The 23,337-nt window shown below is 43.9% G+C and overlaps 2 protein-coding genes across 3 annotated transcripts in view; both read left to right on the plus strand.

The window, feature by feature from the left end:
* The window catches only part of arfgef3 (ARFGEF family member 3), a 93,564-nt gene extending 80,542 nt beyond the window's left edge, over positions 1-13,022 (plus strand). Inside the window, exons 35-42 of the mRNA XM_039783761.1 lie at positions 590-721; positions 1,181-1,311; positions 2,976-3,194; positions 4,502-4,673; positions 6,045-6,146; positions 7,570-7,955; positions 9,806-10,304; positions 11,629-13,022. Coding sequence (XP_039639695.1) covers positions 590-721; positions 1,181-1,311; positions 2,976-3,194; positions 4,502-4,673; positions 6,045-6,146; positions 7,570-7,955; positions 9,806-10,304; positions 11,629-11,886 — 1,899 coding nt within the window. The 3' untranslated portion in view covers positions 11,887-13,022. The remainder of the gene's footprint in view (positions 1-589; positions 722-1,180; positions 1,312-2,975; positions 3,195-4,501; positions 4,674-6,044; positions 6,147-7,569; positions 7,956-9,805; positions 10,305-11,628) is intronic.
* A 6,435-nt stretch (positions 13,023-19,457) lies between these two features.
* Positions 19,458-21,829, plus strand: LOC120547632. Of its 2 annotated transcripts, none has more exons than XM_039783152.1 (2): positions 19,458-19,774; positions 21,222-21,829. In XM_039783152.1, exons 1-2 carry the CDS (start codon positions 19,664-19,666, stop codon positions 21,729-21,731), a joined length of 621 nt encoding a protein of 206 aa, XP_039639086.1. In that variant the 5' UTR covers positions 19,458-19,663; the 3' UTR covers positions 21,732-21,829. The 2 variants fall into 2 exon arrangements, with proteins under 2 accessions (XP_039639086.1, XP_039639087.1); XM_039783153.1 differs by having other exon boundaries at positions 19,469-19,774; positions 21,264-21,820.
* Positions 21,830-23,337: the final 1,508 nt, after the last annotated feature.

The following is a 23,337-nucleotide window of genomic DNA, read 5'->3' on the forward strand; positions in this document are numbered from 1 at the left end:
TATTGATCTTTTGAATGATTCATAATCTGTTTGTTCTGTTGTGTTGTCTTGAACCAGTGCTGATGGGAGCCGGGTTAGTTAGCTTCACCATCAGCTGACTGGGGGGAACCAGGTTAGTTAGCTTCACCATCAGCTGACTGGGGGGAGCCAGGTTAGTTAGCTTCACCATCAGCTGACTGGGGGGAACCAGGTTAGTTAGCTTCACCATCAGCTGACTGGGGGGAGCCAGGTTAGTTAGCTTCACCATCAGCTGACTGGGGGGAGCCAGGTTAGTTAGCTTCACCATCAGCTGACTGGGGGGAGCCAGGTTAGTTAGCTTCACCATCAGCTGATTGAGGGGACTGTCTCTTGGGTTTTTAGTGCTTTGAAATGAAGTGTGTCTTTTTGGCTTAAATTAAGCTATGTCCAAAATGTAATAGCTTGTTTCTGTATATTTATATACTACGATACTGTACTATACTAATACTCTATATCTCTCTGTGTCTCCCTCTCTCTCTCTCTCTCTCTCTCTGTGTCTCTCTCTGTCTGTCTCACTGTGTGTCTCTCTCTCTCTCGGGCTCCTTGTGTCTCTCTCTCTGTCTCTCTGTAGAACCTTCTGGCGTGTTTCCACAGCGGTTCAGACAGTTTTTCGGGAGACGCCTGTGAAGTGAAGGTGGCCGCTCCGTCCCACTCTGCTGCAGCTGAGGCGGAGTACTGGCGGATCAAAGCCATGGCTCAGCAGGTCAGTAGGACTTCAAGCTTTAATGCATAACTTTTTTTATATAGTAATGAACGTCCGTTACATTCAAGCCATTACCAAATGAGTTGCTACAAAGCTAATTAAGACTATCAGCTCCACACAACTCTCTCTGGATCTCTCAGTATGACTATGTTCAGAAGATTGTGGCGTCCGGCGACTTTCGCACGCAGAAACTTGAGTAAAGATAATGGCCTCTTCTGAAGAGTCCGACATGTTTTTTTTAATCCTCCATGTCCTCCTTGGTTACTAGCAACTGTGTGGAGGAGGGGTGGGCGATCACGGAAGGCTTGTAACCGACGTTCATTAATATAAAAAAGTTACGCACTAAAGCTTCAAGCAAAGATCAAATAGAATTCTATCTTAAACGCACAACTTAAACTTCAATAAGCAGATATGCAGCTTTATTGTCACAACGACTGACATGTCCTCTCTGGGTCCCAGGTCTTTATGTTGGACACCCAGTGCTCGCCGAAGACGCCCAACAACAAGGAGGGCTTTGAGCACGCTCAGTCCTGCGTTCTCATCATCGAGCTGCCGACAGACCAGCAGGCCAACGGACACACACAGAAGAGGTGGACAACACACAAACACACACACACACACACACACACACACACACACACACACACACACACACACACACACACACACACACACACACACACACACACACACACACACACACACACAGAAGCAGGTTCGGCTCCACATGTGATGATAATTATCCGACATTCATTTCTGGGATTGTTCAGGTGCCGTCTGAATGCCCGTCACCTTCCTCTTTCTTTGTGTTGGCGTTCTAACCTCCGGTGGATTTCTGAGGACTATGGTTAACTGCTCCTCAGATCTCTGCAGGGTAAATCCAGACAGCTAGCTGTCCTATCTGAGTTTTCTCTCGCACGACTAAAACAACTTTTGAACGTACACTTTCCACCAAAACAAGTTCCTTCCCCGAGGCTATTTTGCAGGGGCTCCATGCGGAGCTTAGCGCCGCCCAAGACAATTGTGATTGGTTTAAAGAAATGCCAATAAACCAGAGCACATTTTTCTCCCATCCAGGAATACTGTGTGGACTAGCCAGACCCTCCTTGGCAGCGCTGTGTTTTATTTTGCCTTTTGGGTTGCTGCTTATTTTTATATGAAAAGCCCAGATGGAATGTGCATGGAAGCACATTTTGTCTCGTCTTTGCGGTACTTTTCTTACAATGTGCCCGGCTCTTTAGTTAACAGCTGTTTTGTATACTTTTAAAAAAAATGTTAGATGGAGTTCAGAAGTATATTTCCTCTTTCAGTAACTTTGTAGAACGGTTTGTGTTCACATGATGCAAATTTTCAAAATTAAGAAAGCCAGTTTTGCAACAAGAAAGTACATCAATGTATTTTTGTTAGTTATTAGTAACAGCCAAATGAACTCGCACCTAACTCACTAACGGTCTTTGCTTGTCTTTCTGCTGCTGTGCTTCCAGGAAAATTGGGTAAGGCTGTTTTTCTGTGACATCTGTGACTTTGTGCTCGTCAGTTTTAACAGTATGAAAAATGTCCACACACAGAGTACAGTATGGCTCTGCATGCAAACTAACTGTTCACCTGTAGAGCTGCACGGTGTGGAGAAAATAGTATCTTGTGATGCATTTCTTTATTGGTGTTATGAGATGTAACATATCCTGAAATTTGTGTCGAATTTGCTGTTTAGTGAAATGAAAAGGATTTGCAAGTACTGTTTTTTTAACAGGTAATGGTAATTATGAAATCACATTTTCCACGTCTTTTATGGATTCTGCGTTCTGACAACGCGGCCCCTAATGTGTTTAATGTGGAAATTGACAAAACTGTAATCAAACAAATATGATCCATTGTGCAGCTCCACACAGTCTACCTGTGTGTGTGTGTGTGTGTGTGTGTGTGTGTGTGTGTGTGTGTGTGTGTGTGTGTGTGTGTGTGTGTGTGTGTGTGTGTGTGTGTGTGTGTGTGTGTGTGTGTGTAACAGTAGGGAATTGAAAAATGTTTGTTTTGCCTTTAGTGTCTCCCCTTAATTATAATGTATTTTAGCTCCTCTAAAAGCTAAATAATTTATTTCAGAAGCCAAAATACAGTAGCTGTTAAATAGGTTTATCACAGCCCGGTTACATTAAGAAAGTGGTTATTTCTTACTTAAGGCAAAAGATTGTCTGAAGTAATTTAAGAACAAAATAAATGTGATTTGACCGGCATCCATCCCTGTTTCTGAATCCTGCAGGATCCCCTTCAGGACCATCGTGGTGAGCCTGCTGTCCCACCAGGTCCTGCTCCAAAACCTCTACGACATCCTGCTGGAGGAGTTCGTCAAGCATCCCGACGGAACCGAAAGCGTCACCCCCGTGACCTCTGACCCCAGCCGGGCCGCTGCAGGCTTCCTGCGCTACATCTCCATGACTAACTTAGCCATAATCCTTGATCTGCTGCTGGACTCTTACAGGTGACTGCAATGAGAAAATCAGCCATATATCGTTTCCGTGGGGTCTTAAAAAGTCTTAAAAACTAAAAAATTTCAAAATGAAACTTTTAGCCTTTAAAAAAATCTTAAATTCGCTGAACTATTGTGTTTTAGGTCTTAAATAATTTTGTCTGTAACCACGACGTTTCACTTCCGAGATTGCTCCATTGCCGCTGGAAATTTCACGGATGTCCATCATATTCGGACGGATGCCCGTCACCTTCCGCTTTCTTTGTGTTGGCGTTCTAAACTCCGGTGGATTTCTAGGGGACTATGGTTAACTGCTCCTCACATCTCTGCAGGGTAAATCCAGACAGCTAGCTAGACTATCTGTCCAATCTGAGTTTTCTGGTGCACGACTAAAACAACCTTTGAACGTACACACGTTCCACCAAAACAAGTTCCTTCCCGAGGCTTTATTGTGCAATAAATTTAATGTAATACCGCCCCCCCACCCGTGCCGTTTCTCTGACCAATCTCGCCATCCCGCTCCATTGTCCCCTCACTCGCGAACAAGACCCCAAGGTACTTAAACTCCTTCACTTGGGGTAAAGACTCATTCCCTACCTGGAGTAGGCACTCCATCGGTTTCCTGCTAAGAACCATGGCCACAGATTTAGAGGTGCTGATCCTCATCCAATCCACTTCACGCTCGGATGCCATCAGGACCACATCATCTGCAAAAAGCCTCGATGAGATCCCCAGCCCACTGAACTGCAACCCCTCCCCACCCCTCCCAAGCCTCGATATCCTGTCCATGAATATCACAAACAGGATTGGTGAGAAAGCACAGCCCTGGCTACTCCCACAGCACCTCCCACAGTATCTCCCGGGGTTCCCGGTGATACGCCTTCTCCAGATCTACAAAACACATATAGACCGGATGGGCATATTCCCAGGCTCCCTCCGTTTTTTCACGACCAGGACGGAATCCGCATTGTTCCTCTTGAACCCGAGGTTCGACTATCTGCTGAACCCTCCTTTCCAGCACCTTGGAGTAGACTTTACCAGGGAGGCTGAGAAGTGTGATACCCCAGTAATTAGCACACACCCTCTGGTCCCCCTTTTTGATCAGGGGAACTACCACCTCGGTCTGGGATGACATATACCACATATACATATACCATCAAGAGTTATACCCCTTAGATGTTAGCAATTTATTGCAACAAAGATGACATGCATATGATATGCAGATGACAGTGTCATATGAATCTGTAATCCGGCTGGTAATAATGTTGATCAGCTTCACACTCTGACTAATCTCCTGATCTCTTCTTCTTCTTGTGCAGGACAGCGCGGGACTTTGACACCCGGCCCGGTCTGAAGTACCTACTGATGAAGGTGTCGGGGGTTTCTGGCGCGGCTAATCTGTACCGTCAGTCCGCCATGAGCTTCAACCTGTACTTCCAGGCCCTGCTGTGCGCCACACTGAGCCAGGCCGACAGCATGACCGCACAGCAGGTAGAAAGCCATCATCCAAACTCCTCCGTTGTTTTTAATTGAATGTTGAGTTATCACCTGACTCTGAAGTACACAGCCTTTTAGGGTCTCTCAGCGTATTGTTCAAGTTTCACAGAGCCAAACTTAAATAGTTTCTGATGAATCCACTTTATTCAACCTGCTCAGCACCAAACAGCAGACAAACAAAGTTAGAGACTAGTTGCTCCACCTTTTTCACCATAGAAAGTCCTTCCAGAAAAATGAGTTTTTTTTGTGATTGTTGCGGGCAAAAATCCTTGATTATGCAGCACGTTTTCTTAAAAAATGCGATGGAATATGCGGGATATTTATGCAATTTTATGCAATGAAATTGCAGGAACTTGCAAAAACTGCGGTTTGATAAAAAAGAGAAAAAAATGTGATTCCCCCAACACCCTGCTTTTCGATGATGTTCACGTCGCGTAATTACGTCACTTCATAACGTTCCCATGGCAACGGGGGAAAATGGCTGCTCTTGTGTGAAGTAAACGCAACATTTTTCAACTTTCTGCTAAGATATATGGGACTTTTTTGCAACGAAAATGCAGGGATTACGAAATCATGCAAGCCCCGCATATTTTGCGCGGAAATCAGCAATTTATGAGGCGAAAGTGCGGCATATTTGAAAAAATGCAGCCCCCGCATAAATATGCGGACTTTGGCTGATTATGCATTGAATTGTGCGATCGCATAATCGCGTTTTTGTTTTGGCACTGCATAGAGAGCCAGCTATTGGTATAGGGAGTTGGTGGAGACCAAACCAGAGCTAAAGGGAGAGTGAGTTTTGTTTTTAAATGACTCAGTGGTCCAGAGACACCTCTCTAATTAAATGCTTATGTTGCTCTGTGTCTACTTAATGTGTAAGCCGTTTGCTATTACTTTGGAAATATGCGTGGTCTTCAGCGTGAAAAAATTATTTATACAGCTTTAAGTTGGTTTTCATTTTGCCTTTGCTAGCTTTAATTTAGTTTATATTTCTTTTTTTGATTTGAAAAATGTTAAGTTCCAGATGTATTATGTATTTCCACTTCTGCTTTTGTGTTTTTTTTGTAGGTGTTATGAAGTTCACAGCAGGTATCTTTATGTTCGGGAACAGATGCATAACAAACAATACATTTGAATTGACTAATTCATTTTATTGACTACATTTTTGTATCTAATCATCTGCACAGTTTAGTATCCAGTTGGCAACCATCTACTAAAGACATGCTGTAGCAGTCACACATGAACATCTTAGCAACCACCTAGAAACGTCGGGATAACCACGTAGCGACATAGCTACAGATGCAACCACTAACGAGCCGTTAGGAAATCAAAACTCTTTTTCACCTTTGAACCTTTCATCGTATTTAGGTGAAGAGGATGCTGTATGAGGAAGAAGAGGGGAGCTCTGACTCTTCTCACCCTGGCTCTGCTTCCTCAGAGGACGAAGACATCTTTGAAGAAACAGCACAGGTGATGCACGCACGCACACACAAACACACACACACACACACATTATTCTTCTGTGTCAACTTGACCCTGGCCATAAAACTCTTGGTAGGAAGGGGAGTCATTTTTCTGCAGAAAAATACCCGGGGTCTTTCAATTAAATAAAGATCTTATTATTGCGCCATCCGGTCTCCCTGAAGATTCTTTGATTCGACAAATCGGCTTAAAGAAAACCCCCAACAGTAGCATCATCCTCGGGGTTCTGACCCACACGCAGACGTGGACGAGCATCGCTGCTTCAGAGCAGAGCAGGGAAAGGACTCATGTCTCATTCGCCGTAAGCGAACACCTAATAGACCTTTTTTCACGGCAGACATGTTGACATGTCGTAGTAGGAGAAGCACAGGTGTGTTGAAAACCACTAATGATGGCTGCATTCCACTTAGGAGAGGTTCCTAGTATTGTGCATGCTGACTCACTGAAATAGCTTACTGGGACACTTGATGGAACTGAGCCATCGTTAAAGGAATACGCCACCGTTTGTTGAAATAGGGCTTATCACGGTCTCCCCTGGCTGTAGATAGGTGGGCCAACGCAGTTTTTATCTCAGTGCAAGTAATTAGGTTTTTTTTTTGTCTTTTGTTGGCTCACTTTTACTGACAACATGCTAACCGGCAACATAGGATTCCATTCACTACGCTAAGCTAACTAGTGGCGGCGCTGCCGGTGTTGCACCGGACTAAAACGATGCATGCACAAAAAATGCGTTGGCCCACCTATCTACAGCTAGGGGAGACCGTGGTGAGCCCTATTTCAACAAACGGTGGCGTATCCCTTTAAGGTTATCAATTTCAGCTGTGAATTTTCCTACTATGACAAGTCAAAATGTCTGCTGGGAAAAAGGCCCATCCTATCGTACCGAATGTTAAAAACAAACATGACTACTGTTAGCAATGCGGCGGCGACGCGCACTGAGCTCAGGCCCGTACACGGGAGGGGTAGAGTATGCGCAGCGGGGCGAGGAGGCATGTCATTGGTTCTTTCCAAGCGGAGCCAGTGATTGGTGGGTGTTTTTTACAGGATTACAGCAGCTACAGATGACGGATCTTTTTCACTCGTTTTTCAGAGCCCATAAGTTATTTGTTGCCGTCGGGACAATATATTCAGACAATATACAAAGAAGTGCATGCTGGAAAGAGTCACCAACCCTGCCTTGTAAAGGTCACACTGATTGACAGGTGACCACAGAAACAAAAATAAATAAATGATAAATGAAAGACTTGGCCTGGATTAGAACGTCTTCTTTATTAGTAAATTAGTTCCAGTTTATCAAGCCCAGTCCTCGGAGGCTTTCCTGAAGCTGTAATGGAACAAGGAAGATGAATTTCTAATGTCATAATATCAAAAAAACAATCATCCACTTGACTCTTGTGTTTCCTTCCGGCAGGTCAGCCCCCCCCGCGGCCGGGATAAGCGCCACCACTGGCGGGCGCCCATCCCGTCCCTGAGCGTGCAGCCGCTGAGCAGCGCGGACTGGGCCTGGCTGGTCAAACGCCTCTACAAGCTGTGCATGGATCTGTGCAACAGCTACATTCAGATGCACCGCGACCTGGAGAGCACGCTGGAGGACATGGCGCTGCTGAGGGGAGGAGCGGGAGGCGCGGGAGAGCACGTCTTCTTCCTGCCCCTCTTCCAGTCGGAGACTTCCACCCCGACTTCGGCGGGCGGGCTGTCGGCGCAGGGGACGCCGTCGGAGGAAGGCGGGTACAGGGGTCAGGCGGCGGACAGGGCAGCGTCGCCGGGAGACACGCCCACACCCAGCCCAGGATTCAGGTCTGACTTTAGTCACATAACACAAGCAGTTGTTGTGTCCGTATAATGGCCACTGGTCTCCACACTATGAACTCAGTACACACTTATCCATGTGATGGACCTCAGGTGCTTTTATTTCGGTCTCTACAGCTGTCTCCACCTGCAAGGGGTGGGAGAAAAAAATCAATTCATGTATGTATCGTGATTTTTGTGACGATTTTTAAAATCGATTTTCCCCATAATCCATCATTTTTATTTATTTTCCTACCAATGATTCCCTTAAATATTTTCTGTCTATACGGTCCCGCTGACGGTAACCAAATCATATCTGTCTCCAGCAAAGCAGACGGAAAGCAGAAAAATGCAGAAAATCCACGTGATGTTCTTCTTTACAGATGAAATAAATGTCCGACTGACTGACTGACATGGGATGTGCATTCTTCTTAGTGTAGAATTCAACTTTTGTTTTTGTTAAAGAAGGAAAAAAAGAATCTCAATACTCAATACTATCGAATCACAATACTTCTAGAATCGCAATAAATGAAAATCGTGATACATATTCAATCTGCAGCCATGTATCGGGAAAGAATCAAAATCTGCAAAAAAACGTAGAAAGCATATCCTCCCCGCCCTATAGTGCGGATCGGGACGCATTTTTCTGTCCGAGCCCGGCCCGCGTCCGACAGAGCAGTAACCGAACCCGGCCGGAGCCCGACAGGCATTAAGATATTTCTGTCCGAGCCCGACGCAGTTAAAATCTTGTTTTTTTCTCATACTAATGACACCTTTGTTTGTGTGGAAAGCTTTTATTAAGCAACTGCAGGAAGGCATTCGGAAATGTCAACAGATGAGCGCATCAGCGCACACGGGGCAACAAGCGCACGTTAACACAGGCGCGCACCTACATAATAAGCTGTTTTAAATTTAAAATGTTCAATGCCTTATCGGGCTGATGTGACCGAGCCCGACCCGAACCCGAACATCATTTCTAAATATCTGTCCGAACCCGGCCCGGCCCGCCAGGTACCGCTGGGTACCACTAGGTCCCGACGGGCTCGGTTTTGGGTATCCGTCCTCTACAGCCCTAGCACCTGCCATGTAACAGCTGGCGCTTCACTTGTGCACCCCCACGGATGTGTTTAAAGTTACACATTCAATCACGCGTGCATTTGACTGAACACACAAGCCTCAGTTTAAGTCAATCATAACGCTTCAGCATACAGTATTTTCATGACCTGGGGTTATTGATATGACAAATATAGCTCTGTGTAGGTGAGTCCTGTGTGTAAATCGAATCCATGTATGCTGTGTGTAGCAGACACACTCGCTCATACTGTACATTACAGTAGGCTACACATACCAAGTTTCAAGGTATACCGCCTACTACACATCAGTTGATTTCTCAGGGCAGCCGTTGCGTTGTCCGGCTAGGTGCGCCGGTCGGCCCCGAAGCTCACTACGTCGCCTTTTTTTTTCTGCCAGGGAACGCCACAGACCTGCCGCTCCCCGTATGGAGGGAGCACAATAGTGGCTTTATCTGTATACAGTATGTGTTGGTCAGTTTTGTCTGCTTGCATGACAATCCCATTTTGCAGCAATAAAATTGAAGTGAGAGGAACAAACTGAAAAATGTGTCTTTTTAGATATAAAAAAAAGGATTCCTTTGGGGAAATAATTAGAAGTTGGACAAAAATCAAGGAAATTGCAATATATAGCAGAATATCGCAATATTTTCAAAATCGCAAGGTACAAGTACAGTGATAATATCGTATCATGGGGGCATCTGGTGAATCCCATCCCTGTTGTCCAGTGCTACATGACTCCCTCAGTCACCTGTCCAATTAAAGCGACCCTTTCCTCTCTCTTCGCAGCTGCACGGGCAGTCTGCCCCCCCACTTCAGGTCCGGAGGCGAGAGGAGGGACTCCGGCCTCGCAGGAAGCTCTGCAGGCGCAGCTCCTGTCAGCGCCGGCCCGGGAAGGAGAAAGGAATGGTGGGAAAGCGCCGGGAACAAGCTGTACACCATCGCCACGGACAAAACCATCAGCAAGCTGATGATGGAGTACAAACGCCGGAAGCAGCAGCAGCAGCAGCAGGCGCAGCAGAGCCACGTCAACCTGTTTATGAAGGAGCAGGGCCGTGCGGCTGGGGCTGCAGCAGGAGGAGGAGGTGCGGGCGGGGAGAGGAGGGGCCCCGTGGAGCCACAAAGGGCCCCGCAGAGGCCCCAACATCTGGTGGACCAGCAGGGTCCCGCTCTGAGGCACTCTGTCAGCGCGGGGCCGGAGGTCCTGAGGCAGGAGAAGAGACCTCGGTCAGCATCCACCATCAGCTCCCACAGCATCTCGCTGAGGGACTCGGAGGCTCAGATACAGGTACATGGCGCCGGGAATTCCAATAGAAAAGAGAAGTTTTAAGGGGGCGCTATGCAGCTTTGGCAATTTCTCCGCTGTTTTCTCACTTTTTGCTCGCAGGTTTCTCTGTGGAGCTCCCCCTACAGCTTCAGAATAGACATTTGGCAACACTGTCGTAAGGCTTGGCGAACTACACAGATAGAACCGACAGAGGAACGGCCAGACAACTACAGAAAACAAACGTGTTTGCTAACGCCTATGCTAACATCTCCGCTAGCTAGTAATTCCCTAACAGGCAGCGATTATAATAAAAACCTTTACAGACAAATAGCAAACATCCGGAGGTCACAATAACAAGAAATATAAAGATTAAACTGAGTTTATCCCAAAGGTACTTACAAGTGCAACAGCAGGAACGCCAGCTCAGCATCGGATTTGCAGGCTTCTGTTTGTCTCACGTCTCGCCATTTACAACATAAATCATTTTTAGCCAAATGTCTGTCACCTAATTTCAGTAAATCAGTTTAGGTCAAAGTAAGAGAACATCTATCATCTTGCGCTGTCTTTGTGAGGTCCTATCAGAGTTTAAGACAGAAATTGAGGATTTCTTTTTAGGCGATATAGTATGAAAGACCTCACAAAGATGGAAGTGCAGATGTATGTGTGTTAGTGATCTATTGAGTGGCTAGTAACATTTAAACATTCATTGTGTGTGTGTGTGTGTGTGTGTGTGTGTGTGTGTGTGTGTGTGTGTGTGTGTGTGTGTGTGTGTGTGTGTGTGTGTCTGTCTGTCTGTCTGCTGTCTGTCTGTCTGTCTGTCTGTCTGTGTGTGTGGCGTGGCGTCGTGTCCTGCTTTGTTCGTGTGGGCGTGTGCATCTGTGTGCGTTGTGTGTGTTCGTTTTGTTTGTGTGTGTCTGTGTTTGTGTAAACGGTCAGTGCATGTGTGTGTGTGTCGTCTGTGTGTGTGTGCATGTGTCTGCACGTGCGTGTGTCCGTTGTCTGTGTGTGTGTGTGTGTGTGTGTGTGTGCGCGCGCGTGTGTGTGTGTGTGTGTGTCTGTGCATGTGTGTGCGTCAGTGCATGTGGGTCTGTCTGTGTGTGTGTGTGTGTGTGTGTGTGTGTGTGTGTGTGTGTGTGTGTGTGTGTGAGAGAGAGTTTTTGGAACAGGAAGTGTTTGGTTTTCCACATTTGTATTGAAAAGAACAACAATCACCAGAGAGGTTTCTGATAGGCTGGGTGATACGGAGAAAATCAAATATCAACATTTTTTGTATTTTTTTGGGTAAATGGGTTACAGACGTCTTCTTTGTTATGAAAAAAAAAACTGGTTTCTCTCCCTGTTGCAGGCGTGGACCAACATGGTCTTGACTCTCCTGAACCAGGTCCTCCTGCTGTCAGATTCCTCCTTCCTGGCGCTCCAGCCGGCGCTCTACCCCTGCCTCAGCCAGCTGTCCTGCCACGCGGATTCACGCCGCCCCGCGCAGGCGTTGCGCGAGTGGCTGGGCCGCGTCGGCAGGCTCTACGACATCATCGTGGGACGCCGCAGCGGAGAAACGCAAAAAAAAAACACCGGGCGGAAGAGCGGCGGTCTGTCGGGTCAGTGAAGGACGTAAAACAGATGAAGTGGACTGGTTTGATGCCGTCCGTGCGACGGCGCCGCTGTGCGGTAGATTGGAAAAGGGTTTGATTGGCTGATGATGGCAACGCAAAGGCAGACTGTGACATCATAATCCCAATACAAGTGGTGGAACAAGTGACGATAAAAAAAAAAAAAAATGGATTCGTGGCATTTTTGAAGAACACTGGCGAACATGGTTCTTTGTCTATAATAGAAATGCTTTTGAGAAGTGAATGTGCCCAGTTCTGCCTCTTTTTGTTCAGTTGAAGTTGTTCATTTTACACATACACACACACACACACACACACACACACACACACACACACACACACACGAAGCTTTTAATATGATTTGCTTATTAGTTTGAAAAACTGATTTGCAGAATTGCTCCTAATCTTGTCACAGTATTGTCATATCGCCACAATATGCTTCCACTAAGCTCATAAATACGTAATTACATTAATGTGGATGCAGACACAAAGCTTGATTTATGGTTTTGCGTTGAATCTACGCCGTAGATACGTACCTACATAGGTGCGTACGTAGGTAGGCGTATTAGGGATGTCACATGAACTGGTACTTTGGTACCAAGTCGGTACCCCTCCTCTCCACGACAAAACAGTGACAGAAATTTAAGAGGAAAAAGACCCCCTAAGTGTTATCCTTGTTCTCCTAAAATACGCGTTACCTGTATAATGGAGGACGTGGGACTTATTGTATTGTATTTTACCGTGGTATCGAATTGGAAATTAAAAATCATGAAATTTCACTGGTATTGGTATCGATGACTTTTTTTATTCTTTTTCTCTTTTTACACACCGTGGTATGGACGGTGTTATCGAGTATCGTGTACTTTTGGTGGTAACGGTACCCACTACTACATTTTTGGTAGTCTATATATTTGAACGTACACGTACGACGATTCTGATTGGTTTAAAGAAATGCCAATAAACCAGAACAGGTTTTTCTCCCGTCCCGGAATGCTGTGTGGACTAGCCAGACCCTCCTCCGCAACGCTGTGGAGGAAGGTCCGGCAAAGCGAGACTACATTGTTGGTATCGTGACATCCCTAATGCGTAGAGACGGACCCTACACCGTAGCCCGACGCGCACCTTCCCCAGATATAGAACTACACGACGCGGCGATGCAGACCGGACTGTGATTGGTCCGCTTGGCCGTGGCTTGGTAGCGTCGCATTTCCCTCTACTCGTTTCCGGTTTCTCCGTCTCCACCTTTCAATACATCCATGCGCCGGAGTCGGTACTCGCTCCGAAGATAACCGCCATCACTCCTTCACTCGCTCCACCACACACTCGCCACACACACACACATACCAGCTCTGCTATTCTTTTAAAGATATACGCTAGAACGACGCAAACACACCAGCGCACAAGTGTAGAGCAAAGAAAAACTGAGACTCGCTCATTGAAACCAAAACTCTACAGGATACCTTTAAGGAAAATGTTAGGCGTATTTTCATTCAGAACCGCGGCTGGCCTGCCAATTTTCACTTTCTCGACATGTGATGCATGATGATGCAAGGAGGAAAAGAAAAACCACGTCTCAGTCCGGCCTCACTATCTGTGTCTGAGAAATATCGTGTGTAAACACCACGCCGACAGATCGCTAAAATTAGGTCATCCGTGTTCAAAGTTGAAAACGCAAACTTGAAATACTTTTCACTTTCATTTCCTCGGACTCAGAGAGCGTGGACACATTACATCTGGCGGAGACGGTTAGGGCTACACTTTACTTGAAGGGATCTATATAAGAGTGACATGACACTGTCATGAACGTGTCATAAACATTATAAACGGTCATAAACGTTAACATGACATTTCTTTTAGTAAGTGTCATTCGGTTTTTGTCATGACAAGTTATGGTTAGGGTTATGGTCCGAGTTAGAGTTAGAGTTAGGGTTCATGTGTCATGACAGTGTCATGTCACTCTTACGTAGGTACCTTAAAGTAAATTGTTACCGACTGTTGTATATGAACGTTTGTCGCTGCCGTGCATTCTCTATATCCAGCTTTAAATACTGTGCCGTCTCATTGACTTCCATCTAAATGTCTTTGTTTATTATTCACTCGTAAAATCCTTCTGGAAAAAGTATTTATTTTAACCAAAAAACACACACAGAGTATGTGTATCTTAACGTTGAATGCCTATAATATATTACATGTTGTTTTTCCTGGTTACGTGTTACATGTATTTCTGTAAATGCTTCATTATTTAAGATATTTAATGTGTCATATTGAGCATTTTCTATTTTATTTTTTTGAGAGTTGGTTTTCGTATTTTATTGATGCAGTATGTGCCTATACTGACTGACAGCAAGACACTGTCAGGTCGGGGGTTAGATTCCAGGGTTTCCGCGGGATCTTAAAAAATCTGAAAAAGTCTAAAATTTGAAAATCTAAATGTTAGGCCTTAAAAAGTCTTAAATTAGCTGAAGTATTGAGTCCTAGGTCTTAAATGTCCTACGTCCATGTGACGCTACCTCTAATTCATTGAAATGTTTTGGGTTTTTTTTATTCTGTGGTTTTGTAGTTCTTTCTTAAGGTAGTCCAAATACAGATCATTATTACTCCGTGTCGCGTTTTTATTCAATTTGAATACATATATTTACTTTGCAAGTAATTGTGTGACTCTGCATTTTGTTGTACTTTTATGTCGTGATATAGGTCTTAAATATTCATTCATAAAAGTCTTAAAAAGGTCTTTAAAAAGTCTTCAATTTGACTAGTTGAAACCTGCAGAAACCCTGGATTCCTACAGAAGCTGTTAGTGCTAAATATGCATCAGCTTTAGCTAGTTAGATTGGTCTTTTAGTATTTACAAGGTTTCACATCAGAGCCACAGACTACCGTCAGAATGCCAATGTTCTTCATAGAGACCACCAGAGCACCAAGTTTCCAATGTTTGGGTTGATTAAACTTCAAGAAATGCGTCATGTCATGTTCACAACACAACATTATCATCCATTTTCCATCCTCCATTCAGTGACCAAATACAACTTTTACACAATAGGCTCCAATCAATGGTTATATTGTTACTGATTTCCCTTTTTTTGCGTCCGTTGATTTCATTTTAGTCCATGGAATGGCCGAACAGTCCCCATCCAAATGTCTCAGCGCCCGAGACGATGTCTTCAAATATCTTCTTTTGTCTGACCAGAATGCAAAGATATTAAAAAGGTATAGTAAGTTGTATGTTAATCTAATACACTTTTTGTCAAATTCAGTGAATATCTCCTCACGGTCACATAGCTCTTTATTTTCTGTGTGTGCTGCAAAAAAACGGAGTTAATACACAGCCCTGGTTGTGTAGATGGAAAACAAACATTATTTCCCACCCCCCCCCGATGTGCCACCCCACTTAAAAAAATCCTGGAATCGCCCCCTGGAAAGAAGTCATTGTCCGACTGTCCAGTAAATAACAAGACAGCATTAGTAGGTCTCGTCGCCTGTGCCCTGCCCCATCTCTGCTGTCTCTCGGCCCCTCCCAGTGTCCCTGACCTGTCCCCGTTTGTCCCCATTCCCCTGCCATTCCAGGGCGGGCAGCGAGCGGACAGATGTTGCCGGCCGTCAGTGTGATCAGCAGTGCAGGGAAGGATTTAGTTGGTGTTAAGTCCATGCCAGCGTTTCCATCTAAAAAAAAAAAAATTAACGGTCGACTAATGTATCGGTGTCACGCGACAACAGTTTGTGTCGATTTCTACTTCGCTGTGATGATTATCCCGCGTTCAGTCTGGAATATTCTTTGTATTTCTTATGTTAAAGATGACAAAACTCTGTCTGAGTTTTGTACGTTTTGACATTAGCGCAGGGATTAAGATCGAATCATGAATGTGGCACGCTCAAGATCATCACGAGCGCAAACTTCATCTCCGCTCTAAGCAGATTGTACGCACTTGGGGATGCGGTTCAATATGGAAGAGATGTTCCAAATCCCTCCATTGTCATGGCATCGCCAGAAAGCTTTTTTAGAACAAAGTCTGCTGGATTTTTAAAGCTCTGATTGCTTTCTGATTCACCAATGTAAAAGCTCCTTCTTCTGCCCGTGGGCTGGGAATCTGTAAACACATTTTAACTATAATAATTTACAGTAAAAATCATCTACAGTTTAGTGTCTTATGGTAGGGTCGAGGGATTACTGGGACTCTGAACAGATGGAAGGCAGTGACCTAGTATACTTGCCTTGCTCAGAGCTCAGACTGATTGCTAGTGTATCTTAAAAAAAAAAAAAAAGACCAAGAACTTGTTGAAAAAAAATATGGAAAACAAAACTTGACCAAATTAGTTCTCCGTGTTAACCCTTGTGTTGTCGTCCCATCAACCATGCACTTGTCTGGCCTCCCAGGTCAGAAAATAAAAACTTTTGTCGCTATTTCTTAAAAAACGTTTTTGGCACTTTTTCAACGTTTCCGGAACACATCGAGTGCCAGGACGTTTTCAACTCTTTCCCCCCCCCACTACCACCAGCATATACATCCCTACACCAACTTATTACCACTAGTTTTACAAAATAAAAAAAAATCTTCAAATTAATGGTCAATAAACCTAATTTATAAGATTGTATACCCAATTTGAGTTAAAAAGCCGAAATTGTGAATTATTTTGACTAATTGGTTAAAGGGTAACTACCATTTTTTTTTTTTTTTTTTTTTTTTTTTTTTTTCAACCTGGACCCTATGTTCCTATGTTTTCGTGTCTAAGTGACTGATGGGAACAACAATCTTTGACATTGGTCCAGTATTAAGAAGGATCACTGTAGTCGGCAGCGGACAAACAAGCTACAATGTAAGTTAATAGCTGGGCATTTGTCCATCTTTTATTTACCTTCACAAAGGTGCTCGTTTTGCCACTGACAGACTCCAAAATCCTTTCCATAATGTTTTCAGACACTTAGAATATTAATCTGAGGAGGTCGACCTTTCTGTTAAAGAGTAAGATCCTTTGTTTTGACGATCAGTCGACAATGGGCAAGACATTACAATTCAGATTCGACTATGAAAATTCTTAGTCGGGCACGCTCCTACTTATTGGCTTGGATAACATTGGACTAGAGGTTATTGTAGCATGTTTGGCTGTCACCGTGGGTTACCCTCAGCACAGAACACAGCAGACAGACCCGTAAATGGACTGTTTTTATATAGCGCTTTTCTTAACAACTGTTCAAAGCACTTTAACATAGTACAGGAACCATTCACCATTCACACACAATCATACAGGGGGGGGGGGGGGCCCCCCCCCCCCGGGGGGCCCCCCCCCCCCCCCCCCCCCCCCCCCCCCCCGGGGGGGGGCAGGAAAAACGGTAAAGGACCGTGCACCTCCGGCCCTACTGGTACCCCGGTCAACCGTTACAACCGACCTCTTTTGCTTTTGTCACTTTTATTTTGACCCCCTTTTGGCTAATCAACCCCCTGGGTACCCCTCAGCACAGACCAGCCTACAATGTACAGGCCAACAATATTTATTCTCTCTGACTGCTAACACAACTTAACTTAACACAACTTTACGATTACAAACCGTGCACCTCCGACGGCCCGGCTACTGGTAGGCGCACGGCCCGTTGCTCGATCAAACCGTTTACAGACCGACAGCTCTTTTGCCTTTTGTCAAGAACGAGTCATTCTTACATGTTTAAAAATCATCATTTATCCATTACTAAGAAATAAATTAAGTCCTCCAGAGGCCAGCCTCCGTTCCACCTCCTCCATTTTCGCGCTAATCGAAACTCATGACCTGACCGTGGGTTACCCCTCAGCACAGAACACAGCAGACAGTACAATGTACAGGCCAACAATATTTATTCTCTCCGACTGCTAACACAACTTAACACAACTTTACGATTACAATCCGTGCACCTCCGACGGCCCGGCTACTGGTAGGCGCACGGCGCGTTGCTCAATGTTTAACATTGACGAACAAAACGATCTCCAACGGCATATAAAGGGAGAGCTTTAATTAGCACAACAAGAAACAGCTGAGACAATCAACTCACCTGGCACTGCTCTCCTGCTCTAACCCCCCCCCCCCCTCCAGTCATGTTTCCATATTGCTGAGCTCCATAACTCTGTCTTCTTATGCCTCTTTATTTTTTTAACTGCACCTTAGTTTAAATGCTGCACTTAAACTTGAACCCCTGACAATGACAAGATTGTTTACCTGCATACGGTTAAGTGTAACTACTTTCTTCGCTCCAAAGACAAGGTGTTGATGTGTGTGTGTTTGTGTGTGGGGGGGGGGGTGACCACAGAGCATGTAAACTGGATGACTCGGACCAAGTGGACTATTTAATTACATTCGAACTGTCTGTGTCCCTTTGAATGATACAAACTCACACGTAGAAAGACACCGCGAATGGTTTGTGTGTGATTTTTTTAGGCCATTTTGGAAATTGAATTGTAAAAATGTATGATGTGGCCATCCGTATCCCTGCAGGTGAATGTGCAGAGGGTTCCTGATTATGAACGCAGGCTTTCTGCACACTCATTCAGAGGGTTAGTTTGAACGTTTGCTTCCTTCGCTGACCGTGAACGCTCCGCTGCTGGACCGGCATCGGCAGGTCAGCTAAATGTATGTCGTGACTGTGATTTCTAAAAGTGTAACTTTTTTCTGCTTTTGATATCTTGAAGAAAAAAAAAAAAAGAAAAAAAAAGAAATGCACCTGTGATCTCTCCTCCTGAACTTTCTAACCTGCTCTGGCTTTGCCTGTCTGCTCTGTGTGTTGTACAATAAAAGCAGTTTATCTCATGTGTTTAAAGCTGTGATGTACTGTTTCACATCTTCACATCTACAATAGTCTGGCATTGCTAGAACTTCCTCCACTGCGCTGCTGAGGAGGGTCTGACTAGTCCAGCACTCCTGTATTTTCTTTTCATTCTTTAACAAAAACAAAAGTTGAATGATACACTTCTAGAGACAATATATCATGAGACATTTCTAAAAACTACTTATTTTCTAAGAAAAATGACATCATATGTCAGTCAGTCTGACATTTATTTCGTATTTTTTGTAAAGAAGAACATCACATCTGCTGAGCAATCACATACTCCCTTCATCCCTCTCTCTTTTACACACACACCCAGTCATACACACACACACACACACACAGTCATACATACATACACACACACACACGAGAAAGAGCTGGGCGATATGGAGAAAATCAAATCTCACAATATTTTTGACCCAATACATCGATTTCAATATTGTAGGGTCGACTATTGGTGCTTTCACAAAATATTAACATAACATTAATGACTGTGGGTAAAGGCAAATATTAAAGCCTGGTAAGTTCAGAAAATGACATCACTTTAGGAAAAGACAAAAACGCTTATGTCATATCACGATATTATGATATTCAAAATCTAAGACGATATCTAGCCTCATATATCGATGTTGATATAATATCAATATATTTCCCAGTCCCACACACACACACACACACACAGAAATGTTTGCCAGCTCCCAGCAGCTGTAAATCCTCCCATCAGGACCGGTGACGTGTCTCCTCTCAGCTGGACACACGGACTGTCTGCTGCCCTCGTTTCTTCCTCCCTCCTCCCCCTCGCGGTTATCATTTCAGGCTGATCTCTTCGGCTCGGCAGCCAGTGTCCCTCTGCGCTCCCAGCCGACTCGTCGTCCTGGTCTCTCCGTCCACCGTCCAGAGTACCTCTCTCGGAGCTCTCTCGGAGCTCTCTCGGCCCCTGTAGCCCTCTGGCTTCGGCTGGGCTTCACGTCCTCCACTCTTCCACCATGCGGTCTCTGTTGGAGAGCAGCTGGATGAAGTTTGGACCGGCCGGCCGGGACTCTCTGGACTGGTCGCCTGGACCCTCGGCTCTGCCCTCCACCGACAGACAGGCACCGGTGAGTTCATCCCAAATCTGACGGGTGTGTTGGGACTGATGAGCACCGTCATTTAGTCAATTAGTGTTTTGTATTTTTTTCTCAGTCAAATCTTTTAAAATGTAAAAAACAAAAAAAAAAAGAGGAACAATTTTAAATAACTATGCATTCATTTTAGGGCTGGGCAATATATCGATATTATATCGACATAGATATATGATGCTAGATACTGTCTTAAATTTCGGATATGGTAATATAGTAATATGACAAGTGTTTTAAAGGCTGCATTAAAGTAATGTCATTTTCTAAACATACCAGACTTACTTTAGCTGTTCTATTACTTTCCTTTACCCACTTAGTCAACATATCCACGTTATTTATCAAAACTCTCATTGTGTAAATATTTTGTGAATGCACCAATACTCAACCCTACGATATCGATATGGAGGTATTTAGTCAAAAATATTCTGATATTTGATATTCTCCATATCGCCCAGCTCTAATTCATTTTATATAGCGCTTTTAGATGCGATGCTCACGCTCAAAAGTCTACAGCAAAATGGAACACTTGTTGATTTTGCTTCGTCAGATCTTAAATTTGCATCCGTAGTTCATTCTGTAACCATATGCTCACAATAACACTCAGCAGTGTTGATGGTACAGATGGTAAGCTACTGATTAATTTGTGTAAAGAGGCCAAATAGATCTTTGTGTCATACAGCTCCCTCTGTTGGCCAGATGTTATCTGAATACCATCTGACTTCAGTCTTCCTTTTATTACTGAATGTGATTTTTCTATTATTGTAAGTTTCTCTGTTACCAATTTCACTTACTTTTTTTAACGACAAATAGACATTGTATCACCTCACTTTAACAGCAGAGGCCAGTGTAGTACATCAAACATGTTTTCTATTCCAAATAATATAGTCAAACATGAAAACCTACTAACTAATACGGACAAATGTCAATATTATTTATTTCCCTCACTTTCCTAACTTCATATGTGAAGGTTATTTGTGATATTGAATTCATTAATGCACTAAAAAAAGGACGAATATCGTCGCTGTCGGGCAGAAACCTATCTCTGTATGCCGTATTACATTTTTTTTTTATAAATCAATGCTATTGGTCACCTTTTATGTCTGTCTGTGGGTTTTACAAACATTTAAACGGTCACAATGCATTTTCATCTGACTGTTGAAGGTAAATAATAGCTCAATACATTTGTTTCAAATTTAAGGTTTTCGTTTTGTGTGCAAGTTGTGATGCACTGATCAAATGAGCAAAGTCAAACATCAAAATCTGCATTTGCATTAAAACTAGATAAATACTAGAATATGAACATTCAATTATTTATTTTCCTCACTTTCCTAACTTCAAGGGAATTGTAAAATTGAATGGATTAACAATTAAAAAAGGAAAACAATGCAAATTGTGATGCAGTGATGACGTATGAATCTGTTCTCAGGTGATCCAGTCTAACCTTTTTGTGTCTGACTCCCCGGGCCAGAGCTCAGGTGAGGCCATCATCAGCGCCAGATCCATTGCCTACATCACCATAGCGACCATCTCCTTCCTCCTCCTCCTCCTCTTCAGTGTTCTGGGCTTCCTGATGTGGCGGCGCCGCCACGGCTTCGGCCTCGGCGGCAAGCTGGGACTGGCCAATGTGATCGCCCTGGAGGACCTGCAGGATCCCGAGAGGAACTGCGAGCTGCTGTCGTCCATCCGGCGCAGCAGGGGGCAGCACCGGCTGCCCAGCTCCAGCTCCGAGCAGGACGTGACGGACGGCGTGTTCCTCATGGTCTACCTGCCCTCGCCGTACGAACAGACGCTCACCAGGATTGCCAGAGCCGCCAGCACGAGCAGCTCCCATATGGAGCTGCTGCCGCCAAGTCCCGGGCCAGAGACGGGCAGGGAAGAAGGGGACGGGACGAGGCTGAACGACGGGGCAATCGTAGAGGGAGAAATTCAGCACTGAAGCAGAGGCCAAATACAAAGGAGAGAAGAGAATAGAGGATTCACAACATACTAGGGCTGTTGGAATGAATTCCGAAAGTCGAATAAAATTACTATTTGAATGTGAATTTATATATATATATATATATATATATATATATACATATATATATATATATATATATATATATATATATATATATATATATATATATATATATATATACATATATTTATATATATATATATATATATACATATATATTATATATAAAATGGTTGATAACTTATATCTCTCTTGTATCTCGTCGTCTGATGAACAATAAGTTACGGGAGTGAGAAACACAAGGCATTGTGAGCTAACGTTACGTACCGAGTAACTCGGAAAACGGGAAATAGTTTTAACATGACTTTAAAATCAACATCCACCGAGCTAAAGTGCTTATGTTATAATTAGTTAGCTCGTTCAGGTTTCCTACCTGCGTCGCGAGTTATACAGCTAAAGTTAATGTTAGCTGCCCTACAGCTATCAGAGTTAGCTGATTAGCTTTGACTTCATATAATACCTTCTAACAGTTGTATTCTCAGTAACGAGACAATCTGCAAGAAACAGGTTGCTTATAAATCACTAAAATAGTAGTAGTAGTTTGGCTTAATTATCAATGCCGTTAGCATCGTGGCTAACACTATTGTTACTTAGTTTATGACCAATCGTTTCGGCTGTGCTTTCTAACATGTCATTGTGCTAACCGAGCAACGTTAGCTTTTACAACAGAGCCGCTTCACTAGCTACACTTTTAGGATAATGTTTCATTACAGGGTTCTCTGTTGATTTGTGTTTGTCGCTGTGTGCTCGTGGTGGAATATAATGTAAACGGAGAGCGGCGAGTCGGAAATGCAATGCGCCATGACGTAGATCCCCTTCAAGGCCAGGCTGATGTTAGAAGTCCCTCTAGTGGACAGAACGTGTAACAACAACCACATGCTTATAGTGGCATTGACAGTGCATAAGCCTGAGTTGCGTAGTACATATTTAACAGGCTGCATTAGAGCATTAAATATTCTAATATTATTTGAATATAAAAAAAAAATGAAATTGGAATGGTATTATAGAGGAAGATTGACAGCTCTATAACATACCCAATGTTTTCCTGTTGAGGAAAACTTAATTAAAACTTTCTAGACATTGATGTAGATCTTGAGATGAAAAAACACCCGGCTCTACGGAAGCCCTGAAAGGCAAGGTGGAAAAAATATTGCGGGCATTGTTGGCCAGAGTGTATCTCCTACGTAGGAGATAGTATCTTAAAGTGTACTTTCTAATTAGGGGATACTATTTTGCTATGATTTCATCAGATGTCCTATCTATGCTTTTTAACCCTGTTTGAAGAGAGGATTCATAAAAGATCCAAAGATTTCCTGTTGAGGAATACTTAATTAGAACTTTCTAGACATCAATCTAGATCTTGAGATGAAAAAACACACAGCCCCACGGAAAACCCTAAAAGGCCTTGCCTTATTTATTACAAATTACTAGAGGTCCCCAGGTAATACTAGTCCCGTGTGAATAGGGCTTAAGAAGGTAAAACCTTTTGTTACGCTGCATTTGGCTGAACTTTTAATTCCCT

This window comes from Perca fluviatilis, chromosome 19, assembly GCF_010015445.1.
Source record: "Perca fluviatilis chromosome 19, GENO_Pfluv_1.0, whole genome shotgun sequence".
Classification (NCBI taxonomy): Eukaryota; Metazoa; Chordata; class Actinopteri; order Perciformes; family Percidae; genus Perca; species Perca fluviatilis.

What these genes read in the sequence shown, in the direction of transcription:
- LOC120547632 (XM_039783152.1), top strand. Translation starts at nt 19,664, where the DNA reads ATGCGGTCTCTGTTGGAGAGCAGCTGGATGAAGTTTGGACCGGCCGGC. An exon ending in CCACCGACAGACAGGCACCG is followed by an intron (nt 19,775 to 21,221) that starts GTGAGTTCATCC and finishes ATCTGTTCTCAG; the next exon opens with GTGATCCAGTCTAACCTTTT.